The 12,554-nt window shown below is 45.8% G+C and overlaps 1 protein-coding gene and 1 non-coding gene across 2 annotated transcripts in view; both read left to right on the top strand.

Annotated features, from left to right (window-relative positions):
* Positions 1-12,554, top strand: part of COL22A1 (collagen type XXII alpha 1 chain) — a 219,550-nt gene that overhangs the window by 171,181 nt on the left and 35,815 nt on the right. The window contains exons 47-48 of the mRNA XM_081502987.1: positions 4,172-4,285; positions 4,675-4,728. Of these exons, the coding sequence (XP_081359113.1) occupies positions 4,172-4,285; positions 4,675-4,728 (168 nt within the window). The remainder of the gene's footprint in view (positions 1-4,171; positions 4,286-4,674; positions 4,729-12,554) is intronic.
* On the top strand, positions 5,195-5,301 carry LOC145511767 (U6 spliceosomal RNA). Its single transcript, XR_014058148.1, has one exon. It is a non-coding gene; the product is annotated as a U6 spliceosomal RNA (small nuclear RNA).

The following is a 12,554-nucleotide window of genomic DNA, read 5'->3' as shown; positions in this document are numbered from 1 at the left end:
TCAATTCTTCAGCGCTCAGCTTTCTTCACCGTCCAACTCTCACATCCATACATGACCACTGGAAAAACCATAGCCTTGACTAGACGGACCTTTGTTGGCAAAGTAATGTCTCTGCCTTTTAATATGCTGTCTAGGTTGGTCATAACTTTCCTTCCAAGGAGTATGCGTCTTTTAATTTCATGGCTGTAATCACCATCTGCAGTGATTTTGGAGCCCAGAAAAATAAAGTCTGTCACTGTTTCCCCATCTATTTGCCATGAAGTAATGGGACCAGATGCCATGATCTTAGTTTTCTGAATGCTGAGCTTTAAGCCAACTTTTTCACTCTCTTCTTTCACTTTCATCAAGAGGCTTTTTAGTTCCTCTTCACTTTCTGCCATAAGGGTGGTGTCATCTGCATATCTGAGGTTATTGATATTTCTCCTGGCAATCTTGATTTCAGCTTGTGTTTCTTCCAGCCCAGCGTTTCTCATGATGTACTCTGCACGTAAGTTAAATAAGCAGGGTGACAATATACAGTATTCCTTTTCCTATTTGGAACCAGTCTGTTGTTCCAGTTCTGACTGTTGCTTCCTGACCTCACACAGGGTTTGCTGAAAATGTCTCAGGAATTAGGAAGGGGATGGAGACCAAGGGGAGTCTGCATTTACAGACTGGAGCTTGCAACATGCTAGATGCTTCACATGTATTAAGTTTCGGACTCTCTCCTAAGGGAGGAGAAAGAGCCTTGTTAACAGATGTGGAAGTGAACTCAAAGGAACTAAAGTGGCTTGCCTGAGATGACTCAGTTAAGTGGAAGAGTTGGGAGCAGAATTGATGATCAGGATCATCTCTCTGATCTGCCAGTGGGACAAAGGGAGGAAAATAAGAGCTGAAACCACAGGGATGCACATGGTAGCTGAAACTCTTGTGTTCTCGCCATGTATTTCTCTCCAGAATCTGAGGTTCTCATCTCACAGATAGGAAGACTGAGGCTTGGAAAGGTGTAGCTGTGACCCCAAGTGGGCAGAGGCGTCACTGTGGTCTGGGCAAGCCTGTCTAGCTGGACGCAGAACTCTGGCTGGTGATGGGGAGGGAGAAATTTCCACCTGTGGGTCCTCTTGAGTTCCTGTGGCCAAACTAAAAATTGACACAAGACTTTAACTGGAGCTAAATTAGTTTTAATTTGTGTACATGGAGGTCTCCTAGAAATGAGACCTAAAAAAGTGGCCAAAACAGGCAGCTTTTATACTTTTTAGGTAAAGACATAAGACATTTGTGAAGAATTGACAGAGCAAAGAAACGGGCTTTGGGTGCTTAATTAGTGAAGACTTTAAGCAGAGCTTGGGTTCAGGGAAGTAAATTAAAAATGAAGATTTATACAGGCTTCTTGGCCCTGAAATCCCTGTTTCTGGGGATAAAGGTGTCCTCCCACCTCCAAAGGCAGGGAGGGCCCCTTTCACGTGAGAGGTTTATTTCCTGTTTTCAGGAAGACAGAAGTATCAATGTCTGTCTTACACTGACCATTTCTTAAGTAACTTTAATTCACAATAATAATATGCCATTGAGACATGTTTGGGGGCAGTCCACCTGGGTCCCAGTGCTAGTATCAAGATGACTCAGGTGTCCCAGATCAGGAGGGGCTGGGGTCCCATGGGCACAGGAGCAAAGGGAGTCTTGATGGGAGAGCAGGTCAGGTGCTGGCCTTGCCCTGTGAGCACTGGATTCCAGGACCAGGTCAGTATGTTAAGTCCAGCCCCCTCTCTAGCAAGTCTGGGGGCTGCCCTGGCCATCAGGGAACAATGCGCACAGAACGTGTGACCAACACACACTCAGGCTGACTTATCCATGCCAGAAATTGACAAGAAATCAGAAAGTGGTGAGATTTTTGTCTTAGATACGATCACTTTGTGCTGTGGATCCCACTGCACCCTCCAGTCCACAAAAATCTTAGCATCTGGATGTCCTTCTGCAACCAGCCTAGCTCTCCTTCCGTACATCCTGTGTCTGTGGTTGCCCTATTTCACAGATCTATCCTATTTTAAACAACTATAGAGATAGTCTAGGAATAGAAGAGTTTCTCCCTAGTTTGCCACCCTTCCAAACAACAGCAACTGAAAACAGTGCCCTGCAACTCACCTCATTTGCCAACATGAGGTGTTGCCAACATCCCAACATTTCCCAAAATTTAACACCCCTCAACATTTCAACCAGCTTCTGAAACCACCCACTAAAGGGAAATGGCACTAGGCATGTGAAGATCAGTGGTCAGTTGGTTGGTGGTTGATTGGGTTGGCTGGGCCCCTCCCGGAGCTCGTGCTCTGTGGAAGATTATTTGCTATAAATCGGACATACAGAGATAAAGCAACTCCTGTTCTCGAAGAGCTCACACATTTTTTTTTTTTTTTGCTTCGTGGGGAGGGCATGGAGCTATAAAGAGACCACTCTATAGTGGGACAGGTGCTTCCATAGCAGGAATTCCTGGGTCCTCAGGGGCAGAAGCATACCCCCAGTGTGAAGCAATCAGGAGGGCTTCTTGGAGTAGGACACCTCTAAAGAAACATCAAAGACTGAGTAGGAGTGAGCACGTAAAAGGAAGATGGACTGCTCAGAGTTGCTTTTTTGTTGCTGAAAGCCTGTCCATCCTGAATTAGAGATCAAGATGAGTGCCAGATCACCTGAGACATCACCCCCGTGAACGTGAGCAAGTCTTTGCCCATCTCTCCAGTGGGGCATCCCAAGGGCCCGGGTTAGCGCCTTTGCCTGTGTCAGTTGGTGCCATGGATCCATGAGCTCTTCAAGACGGCTGTTTACTGTGGTCTCTAAGCAGAAGAGCGCAGCGCCCAACAGCTGTGAGGGAGCCGCTGGCTGAGTATATGAATTCATAACAACAGCTGAACACTCTGGAAATGATCTGGCACTGTTCTGAGAGCCATCCTTGTTTTACGTTATTTAACCTTTATCACAAGGAGGGAATCTGGGAAGAAGACAGGGTTAGAGTGAAGGCATGGAAGGAGCACCGTGGTAAAAAATCTGCCTGCAATACAGGAGACGCAGGAGATGTGGGTTGAATCCCTGGGTCAGGAAGATCCCCTGGAGGGAGACATGGTAACCCACTCCAGTATGCTTGCCTGGGAAGTCCCATGGACAGAGGAGCCTGGCGGTCTACAGTCGATGGGGTCACAAAGACTCGGACACGATTGAGCACAATGACAGCAAAAGGAAGGAGCAGTCCAAGATGCTGGGGTGTGAGTTGGGCAAGAGTGTGGTAAAGCCAGTGAATTTCCTTTGGGGTTTATTTACTGTTCTCCAAACTGTAAGATCTGGGGATGACACAGACAAACTTGAGAACCGGTTCCCCGGGCTTTAAATTCACTCCAGGGACAGAACTCACCTGCCTCAGAGCCGAGGAGCAAAGGTCCATTCCAGAGAACCTTGATTAAATACCTACTTTGGACTGAGAAGGGCTTCCCTTATGGCTCAGCTGGTAAAGAATCCACCTGCAGTGCAGGAGACCTGGGTTCGATCCCTGGGTTGGGAAGATTCCCGGAGAAGGGAAAGGCTACCCACTCCAGTATTTTGGCCTAGAGAATTCCATGGACTGTATAGTGCTTGGGGTTGCAAAGAGTCGGACATGACTGAGCGACTTTCACTTGGACTAGGAAGAATGCCAGGCATGGTGATACTTGGTGTGTGTTACAATGAGCAAGACCTCGGGGAGAGGGGTTGCCTCTTGCTTTCTTTATTTTGTTTCTTTGTTCGGAAACCACTTAGGTAAACCTGTGAGACAGAGAACTCAACTTCCAGCATTGTTTTCTCTCTGGCCTTAGGGACAAAACATGCTGTTTCTTACAGTACTGAACACTTGCTTTAAATCTGTACTATGAATATTTTTAGATGGTCACAGAGATCGGTACATGCGCTTTCGACGTCTTCGTCTTGGGCTACATTTCAGCCGTCTGGCTGAAAGTAGGGAGACATGCAGTAATAATACAGATATATCAATGCTGAAACCTGGTTTGAGAATGAGAGAGAAAAACGCGAAATTTGACATAGGCTGTGTGGGTAATGACTCCATCTACCTGTTTGCTTTTTTATCATTTGCTGGCTTTCTCCTGTCTGGAGGGGTTGGAGCTATGGGTCACCTTTTGTTTTACAAGTAACTGTATTATCGTGTTCCTCTTTCTCTCAGGATGTATGCAATGACTGTCCCCCGGGCCCCCCAGGCCTCCCTGGTCTTCCAGGTTTTAAAGGGGACAACGGTCTCCCAGGAAAGCCAGGGAGAGAAGGCACAGAAGGGAAAAAGGTAGGAACGAAAGGGGAGGCTTAGTTTTTATCATTGGGATGAAATGAATCATCTTGGAGACGCCAGCACTGCCTCTGTGGTACCCATCGGGGACTCTACTCCGGGGTGTGGATTTGGGAAGCGAGTATCATTGGGGTCACCTTGGAGACTGGTTCCTGCACCATTTACCACTTTGGGGGTGGGTTATACACTTGAATGCACAGCCACACACTCTATCACCACCCACCTATATCCTTTGCTCAGGCATGATGGGGGTGGGCAGGGACCTTGGAATCCTATGGGAAATCAGTGAATGATATGGAAGTGGATATCTTGCTGATGATGCCATGTGTCGGGTCCAGACACTTACTCCTGCTATTTGTTTTTTTTTCTCTCTATTCCTGCTGCAGGGGGATGCTGGGCCCAGAGGCCTCCCAGGGCCCCCAGGAATAGCTGGACCACAGGTCAGTGAACCGTCATAAAACTCATGTGTATCTGTTCTCATCTCACTGGTTAGCCTAAGTTTGAGGAAGAACAATGCCCAGTGTAAAGGGATCATGGTTTTAAAATCAGAAAACCCACATACAAGGTCTCTCCTTTGCACCAGCTGCCTCAGTGACCTTGGGAATGGGCACTTGAACTTCCTGAGTCTCAGATTGCTCATCTACAAATACCCGAGTGGTTGAAAGTACAGATGAGCTACTGGATAGGAATGTGTAGTGCTGGTTATGACATGAACTTTGGGGTCAGATAACTCTGAATTCGAGTTGAGTCATTGTTGCTGTGTGACCTTAGGCAAAATCTTTGACCTCTCTGGGCCTCAATTTCTCCACCCACTAATGATGTGAATAAAAACAACTGCGGAGAGAAGTGAGAGTTGAACATATTGTACAGAAAAAGAACTTAGCACTCGATAAAAGGATTATTAGGGTGCTTGCTTCAGCAGCACATACACTAAAATTAGAACCATACAGAGAAGAGCAGCAGGGCCTTTGCGTAAGGATGACACGCAAGTTCGTGAAGCGTTCCATATTTTTAGATGTATGGAGAGAGTAACATGGGAACTTACATTACCCTGTGTAAAACAGATATCCAACGGGAATTTGCTGTATGGCTCCGGAAACTCAAACGGGGCTCTGTATCAACCTAGAGGGGTGAGATGGGGAAGGAGATGGGAGGGAGGTTCAAAAGGGAGGGGATATATGTATACCTGTGGCTGATTCATGTTGAGCTTTGACGGAAAACAGGAAAATTCTGCAAAGCAATTATCCTTCAATAAAAAATAATTTAAAAAAAAGTGTTATTAGGAAAGTGCTATAGAAACGCAGTGGGCCTCATTCACTGTGCTGTGAATGACGAGACACCTGTCTGGAACAGGCAGCATGGCTCCATAGGTTCACAGAGCTTGGAGGCTGGCCTGGGAGGAGGGAGCTGGACACGCAGCTGCGGAACAGGCAGGTGTCGGGGCTGTGGCTGTCAGGCCCTCAGTCATGACGGTGTTCAGCGCTGAGGGGGAGAGAGTGTGTGAGTGCTGGCGTGTAGGCAGGGAGCTGACGTTGCCCTGGGGGGCTCTCTCTGCCCCCCCTTGTCAGCTCTGTGCTGCTGTGACCTCTGCACATCGCTCTGCCCCAGCGTTCAGGGACACGTGTGTCACTAGGTCTCTTTCTCTGGGACTCGGTATGACTCCTCTGATGGGAGTTGCAGCATGAAATTGTCAGTAGGAGAAAGAGCAGAGGAGCAAGACCCTCGGGGTGGGAATCCGGTCTCAGCAACGACCCTGGGCTGGCTTCTTGCCTCCTGGCCCTTCCCATTCCTCCTGGTGGACGAGGGACTGTGAGGGCGTGTAGGCAGGGACTGAGAGACCTTCCAGGCTTCTGGCCCAGATGACTGCTCAAAGATGCCCCCACCTGCGCCTGGCGTGTTGTAAGCCCTCTGTGAGTGCCTGAGCCAAGACTGAGGTGAGAACCTGGGTGGAAGGTGTAACCAAGCTAAATGAGACTCTAATGCAGTATTGTGAAATGTTTAAAATGAATGAAGTAGATCCATGAGGAACAACATACCAAAATGTTAATTAAAGATGAGACCCAGCCTACACGAGACCCTCGTTTTCCTTGCACAGAGTACTCAATCGTGTCCCCTTGTCTCATGGTAATTTCTGCCCCTTCAGAGCCCTGTGTTTATTTACATGTTCATAATTTGTTCATCTTGCATTATTTTTCATTAATTTTTTATTAGAAAAGAAAAACATTTTTAATCACTTCAAAAAGTTACCACTCAAAACATACAGTACAATTTGCTCTTGATGTAAATACAGACATATTCAGAAGTTCTCAAGTAGGAAGTTCAGTTCAATTCAGTCGCTCAGTTGTGTCCGACTCTTTGCAACCCCATGAATTGCAGCACGCCAGGCCTCTCTGTCCATCACCAACTCCCAGAGTTTACCCAAACCCGTGTCCATCGAGTCAGTGATGCCATCCAACCATCTCATCCTATGTCGTCCCCTTCTCCTCCTGCCCCCAATCCTTCCCAGCATTAGGGTCTTTTCCAGTGAGTCAACTCTTCGCATGAGGTGACCAAAGTATTGGAGTTTCAGCTTCAACATCAGTCCTTCCAATGAACACCCAGGACTGATCTCCTTTAGGATGGATTGATTGGATCTCCTTGCAGTCCAAGGGACTCTCAGGAGTCTTCTCCAACACCACAGTTCAAAAGCATCAATTCTTCAGCGCTCAGCTTTCTTCACTGTCCAACTCTCCCATCCATACCTGACTACTGGAAAAACCATAGCCTTGACTAGACGGACCTTTGTTGGCAAAGTAATGTCTTTGCTTTTAAATATGCTATCAAGGTTGGCCATAACCTTCCTTCCAAGGAGTAAGCGTCTTTTAATTTCATGGCTGCAGTCACCATCTGCAGTGATTTTGGAGCCCCCCAAAATAAAGTCTGACACTGTTTCCACTGTTTCCCCATCTATTTGCCATGAAGTGATGGGACCAGATGCCATGATCTTAGTTTTCTGAATGCTGAGGTATAAGCCAACTTTTTCACTCTCTTTCACTTTCATCAAGAGGCTCTTTAGTTCTTCTTCACTTTCTGCCATAACGGTGGTGTCATCTGCATATCTGAGGTTATTGATATTTCTCCTGGCAGTCTTGATTCCAGCTTGTGTTTCTTCCAGCCCAGCGTTTCTCATGATGTACTCTGCATATAAGTTAAATAAGCAGGGTGACAATATACAGCCTTGACACACTCCTTTTCCTATTTGGAACCAGTCTGTGGTTCCATGTCCAGTTCTAACTGTTGCTTCCTGACCTGCATACAGGTTTCTCAAGAGACAGGTCAGATGGTCTGGTATGCCCATCTCTTTCAGAATTTTCCACAGTTTATTGTGATCCACACAGTCAAAGGCTTTGGCATAGTCAATAAAGCAGAAATAGATGTTTTTTCTGGAACTCTCTTGCTTTTTCGATGATCCAGTAGATATTGGCAATTTGATCTCTGGTTCCTCTGCCTTTTCTAAAACCAGTTTAAATATCTGGAAGTTCACGGTTCATGTATTGCTGAAGCCTGGCTTGGAGAATTTTGAGCATTACTTTACTAGCATGTGAGATGAGTGCAATTGTGCAGTAGTTTGAGCATTCTTTGGCGTTGCCTTTCTTTGGGCAGGGATACAGATTTATACTGAATAGTTGATGAAATTCTTCATTTTGCATTAATTTTTACTTCTAAAAATATGTCATTGAAATATTCTTTGTCTTGGATCTGAGGTTCCCCAGGTGAGCGCTCACTTGCCTTACCCTAGGCACAGCCCTGAAAGATGGGGTTGGAGCCGGTATATTTGCTATTAAAAGGTAAGGAGGCAAACAAAAATACTGAGGTGTGACACCAACTGGGAGTCTGTGGGGTATCAGGAAGGAAAACAGCCAGGTGTCCCAGCTGGCAGGTTAAGACAACTTGTGTTTGTTGTGCAGAGACTTTGAAGTTGACAAAACCAAGACTCCTGCTTTGGGAACTGAAGACATCAGGTCTCAGTGTAGATAGAACTGGAAGTTCTGCCCTGGGCAAGTGTTAGGCTAAGAGACACCAGCACAGCTGAGCATCCTCTGTGCTGTTTCCTGAGGATTCCCCTTCTTTTCTGGGGTCGTAAGTGGTGGCTAAACTCCTTGCTTGAAGGATTCTGCAGATGGGTCATTTCCACTGATCCTCAGTATGGGACTTTGCTGTCAGCTTGCTGGCTGCTGGGTGTGGCCTCTGCCACGTGATAACCTTTATTCAGAGAAAGGAAAGCAGATCAGTTAAACAGATAAGGTGTTCCCTCCACTAAGGAGGAATTGTTTTCCCAATCAGCCCAACTGCTCCTGAGATGCTGGTGTCTTGGGACAATGACTCTGCCTTTGTCCCTTTATAATTCCCTTCAGGGGAGGGTTTGTTCCTTCACAGAGTCAGAGAAAGTCAAAGAGAGCTTCCATCCAGAAAAAGAACAGAAATCAGTGCTGCACCTGAAAGACAGGGTGTTTTGTTTCTCCACTTGGGAGTACGTGGTGGCCTTGAGAAGTTCTCAGGGTCACCCTGCAGAATGAGATCTTGGGGAGCAGCAGGAGAAATTATACCTGGTGTGTTAAGGACCAAAGACCAGTTTACTTACTTTGTAGTATCATCTCCTGTGATGGTGAGCATCATCCTTGGAGGTAGAGATGTTCCACTTTACAGATTAGAAAACTAAGGTATAGCAAGGTTAAATGCCAGTATTACAAAACTAGTAGGCGGTATAGCCAAAGTGAATCCCTAGAGTCCAGGTCCCAGACTCCCACTAGTTAGTATGCTGTTACACCCCCAGTAAGGGCTTCCCTGGTGGTTCAGTGGTAAAGAATCTGCAATGCCAGAGACTGCTTGCAGTGCAGGAGATGCGAGTTGAATCACTGGGTTGGGTAAATGCCCTGGAGAAAGAAATGGCAACCCACTCCAGTATTCTTGTCTGGTAAGTCCCATGGACAGAGGAGCGTGGTGGGCTGCAATTCATGAGATCACAAGAGTTGGACACAACCTAGCGATTAAACCACTCCCATGCCCTCGGTAATGCTATCATCAACATCAGCACCAAGGACAATTCCCACAGGAGCACAAAGCTTCTATCTGTTGATCCCCTGCCTGTTACTGATTCTAATAGCGTTCCCTTTCTCACCACCTATTGCTGGGAAGGTGACTCACAGAGGAATTCAGTATCTCACCTGAGGACCCACAGGCTTGCCTTGATTCTTGGCTTTAAACTCAAGCCTTCTACAGTGCTGCCCACAGTGGAGTATTTGTGGTCATTGTTAGTGTCCTTTTATAACCAAAGGCTCTAGGTATTCACTGGTCACCGGCATCATCAGGAAGGTTTGCTTTTATGTGATTGTGATCCAACATCTGGGAAATCAGGCTTCGCAAGATTTTTCCTGCATGTTTGCTGCTGCCGTCTCTGGATCTTGGGTCTGGGGAGGTTAATGACACCGCCAACTCCAGAGCTTCATTCTGGAGCTTTCAGACAGCATAAGATACTGACTGAGGGGAGGAATCTGAAAACAGTGGCTTCCATTATGATCACCAGGCATGTAGAGGAAGAAGAAGCGAGATTGTCTTCAGACCATGATTTCCAGTGAGTCAGCTGTAAAAGCCCCTTTGAGTTTGGAAATGCTGATTATTAGATCCTTCGTGAAAAACATGGTTTTCTTCTCGTCCACATGTCCACCCATCATGTAATTGGAACTGCAGGTACTGGGGATGCTAGGTGAGTAGAAGACCTCATTGGAGGTTCTGGACAATTCTGGGAGGCAGAGATAACAACGTCTTTTGCTATTATTAGAACTACCAGAAAAGGCCCTATAATCCCATTCTTCCCAGAAGACAACCCAGAGCCATTTAGTCCATGCTCTCTTTAGGAGAAGTCTCCATTCATCCACAGCTGCCTCAGTCCTGAGAGATTCCCACCAGGCATGCCCTTAAACAGCTCCCTTCCAAGTCAGGAGGAATAACGTTAGGTCGGATATGGTCCATGTCTTCTAGGGCCTGATGTGTTGGAGAAGAAAGATCTACAAGGTGATGACTCTTAGCAAAATCAGACTGGGGCCAAGGCCTCAAGAGCAAGGAGAGGTCAGTGGTTCCCCAGTCTGGTTCTGTCTCCTATCAGATGAGTGAATTTCACTGACTGATCTGAAGACTTGGGGAACTTGGACTTTTGTGAAGCTGGGGTCCTCATCTGTAAAAGAAGAACCGCATGGCTCATCTCCCAGAGAGGATGTGAGAATTAAACAAGGAAACGTTTACAAAGCACGAGGCATGGTGCCCAGCACATAGGAAGTGTTAGATGCATGTAATTGTGGGTGGTCCTCCTAACCGTCCCTTCTTTTGAGTTAATAACAACTATAACAGCTTGCCAGGAGGAGAGTTAAATGATCTTAAGGAAAATAATGCCACAGGGCAGAGGTCGCCAGTGAAGGCCATCTGGAGGAGGAGGTAGGAATTTTTTAAAATATTTGTTTATTTCTTGTTTATTTATTTATTTATTTCCTGTTTACTTATTCTCAGTTGCGGCACTGGGATCTCGCTGTGTCGTGTGGGACCTTTTGTGTGGCATACAGACTCAGAGTTGTGGCATGCAGGCTCAGTACTTGTGGCAGTCTGACTTAGTTGCCCCTTGGCATGTAGGATCTTGGTTCCCCGGCCAGGGATCGAACCTGATTCCCCTGCATTGCAAGGCAGATTCTTAACCACTGAACCACCAGGGAAGTCCCAAGAAGTAGGATTTTACTTGCATTGACAGGCATTCTTGGGGAAAGGTTTTCTAAGCAGAGAAACAGCACACAAATTTTCAGGGACAAAATTTCTGAGAATAGCAGAGGCTTACTAATTGGAGAAAATTTAGGCCATGCTCTCAACAATTTGTAAAAACCTAGAGAGAATTATCTGCTTGATGGATTCACAAAAGCCAATATCTCTAGAGCAGCCTCTGCTATGAATATAACCTCTAAATAATTGTTATATTATGTACTTAATACATGATGACATGGGGGAAATATATTTAAAACCCAACAGAATCTTCTCCTAAACCAGAAAGTAGAACGGAAATAAAATTTTTTTTGCACAAGCATTAAACCAGAATATTATAGGTACCACAGGCAATTCTGCCAAGAGATTGTAAAGACAAAAAAACTTCACCTTTTTCTATGGTCAAGCAGCTATGACTGATGACGTATGTGTCCTCAAGATGAATAGTAATTAGTCCTCACGTAAAAGGACCACATAGCACTGTTTGTTATGTTCATCCTAATTCACTTGGTAATTGGACTAATCGTCTTCTTTAGAGAATTAGCTTCAAACAAAATAAAAACAAACTGCTCACATGTTTTTGCCTGGAGGTAGTTCTGCAGCTTGGAAAAAAGGACCCGGAAGTTAGGCTCCTAGTTTCCTACAGCATCTGGCTGATGGGGCTTTATTTCTTGTGTGATTACATTGCAAAGAGATGTTCCCAGATCCTCGAGAACTACTTCCCTGGGTCCTTTTTGTTGTTGTTTAGTCGCTAAATTGTTTCTGACTCTTCTATGACCCCGTGGACTATAGCCCACCAGGCTCCTCTGTCCATGGGATTTCCCAGGTGAGAATACTGAAGTGGGTTACCATTTCCTTCTCCAGGGGATCTTCCCAACCCAGGAATCAAACCCACATCTCCTGCAATGGCAGACAGATTCTTTATGACTGCATCACCTAGGAAGGCCATTCCTGGGTCCTAGAACTGGCAAAAGGCTTACTGACCTTTGAAAAGAACTGATATCCATTTCCAAGAGACAGAGAAAGATCTCATAGTGTCAAGTTTTCTAAAGTCACTGCTCTGGTATAAGGGCTTGTGGTGGGAGTTTCTTCTGTCCTTTTCAACAGGAAGAGCGAAGCCCTTTCATTGCATCCTCAGTAAACACCTACTGTAGAAAGCCAAGTTTGCAAAATAGTAAACTAGCAATGTTCCTGGAACATAGAATCCAGGATGGCAGGCTGTTTCTTGGCTTGTTTTGTTTCTAATCTGTTTTTTCTTGATGGCTATATTCTTGGTGCATTAAAAGCTTCCAAGAACATGGTTAGCATCATCAGTCAGGCTTCCAGACTAAAAATCTAGTGCTCTTGACATGATGAAACCAGCGGGACAAAGCATCATGACCTAAAAAAATAACCAGGAAAGTAACTTGATCAGGAGGAGACAGTTTGGACACAGATCTGGATTAGATGACAAATATTATTATTATTATACTTTTTTTAGCTGTGT

This window comes from Giraffa tippelskirchi, chromosome 6 (assembly GCF_054371585.1).
Source record: "Giraffa tippelskirchi isolate mGirTip1 chromosome 6, T2T-mGirTip1v1.2.pri, whole genome shotgun sequence".
Taxonomy (NCBI): domain Eukaryota; kingdom Metazoa; phylum Chordata; class Mammalia; order Artiodactyla; family Giraffidae; genus Giraffa; species Giraffa tippelskirchi.
The sequence above is the reverse complement of the archived record's forward strand: the minus strand, read 5'-3'. Positions and strand labels throughout refer to the sequence as shown.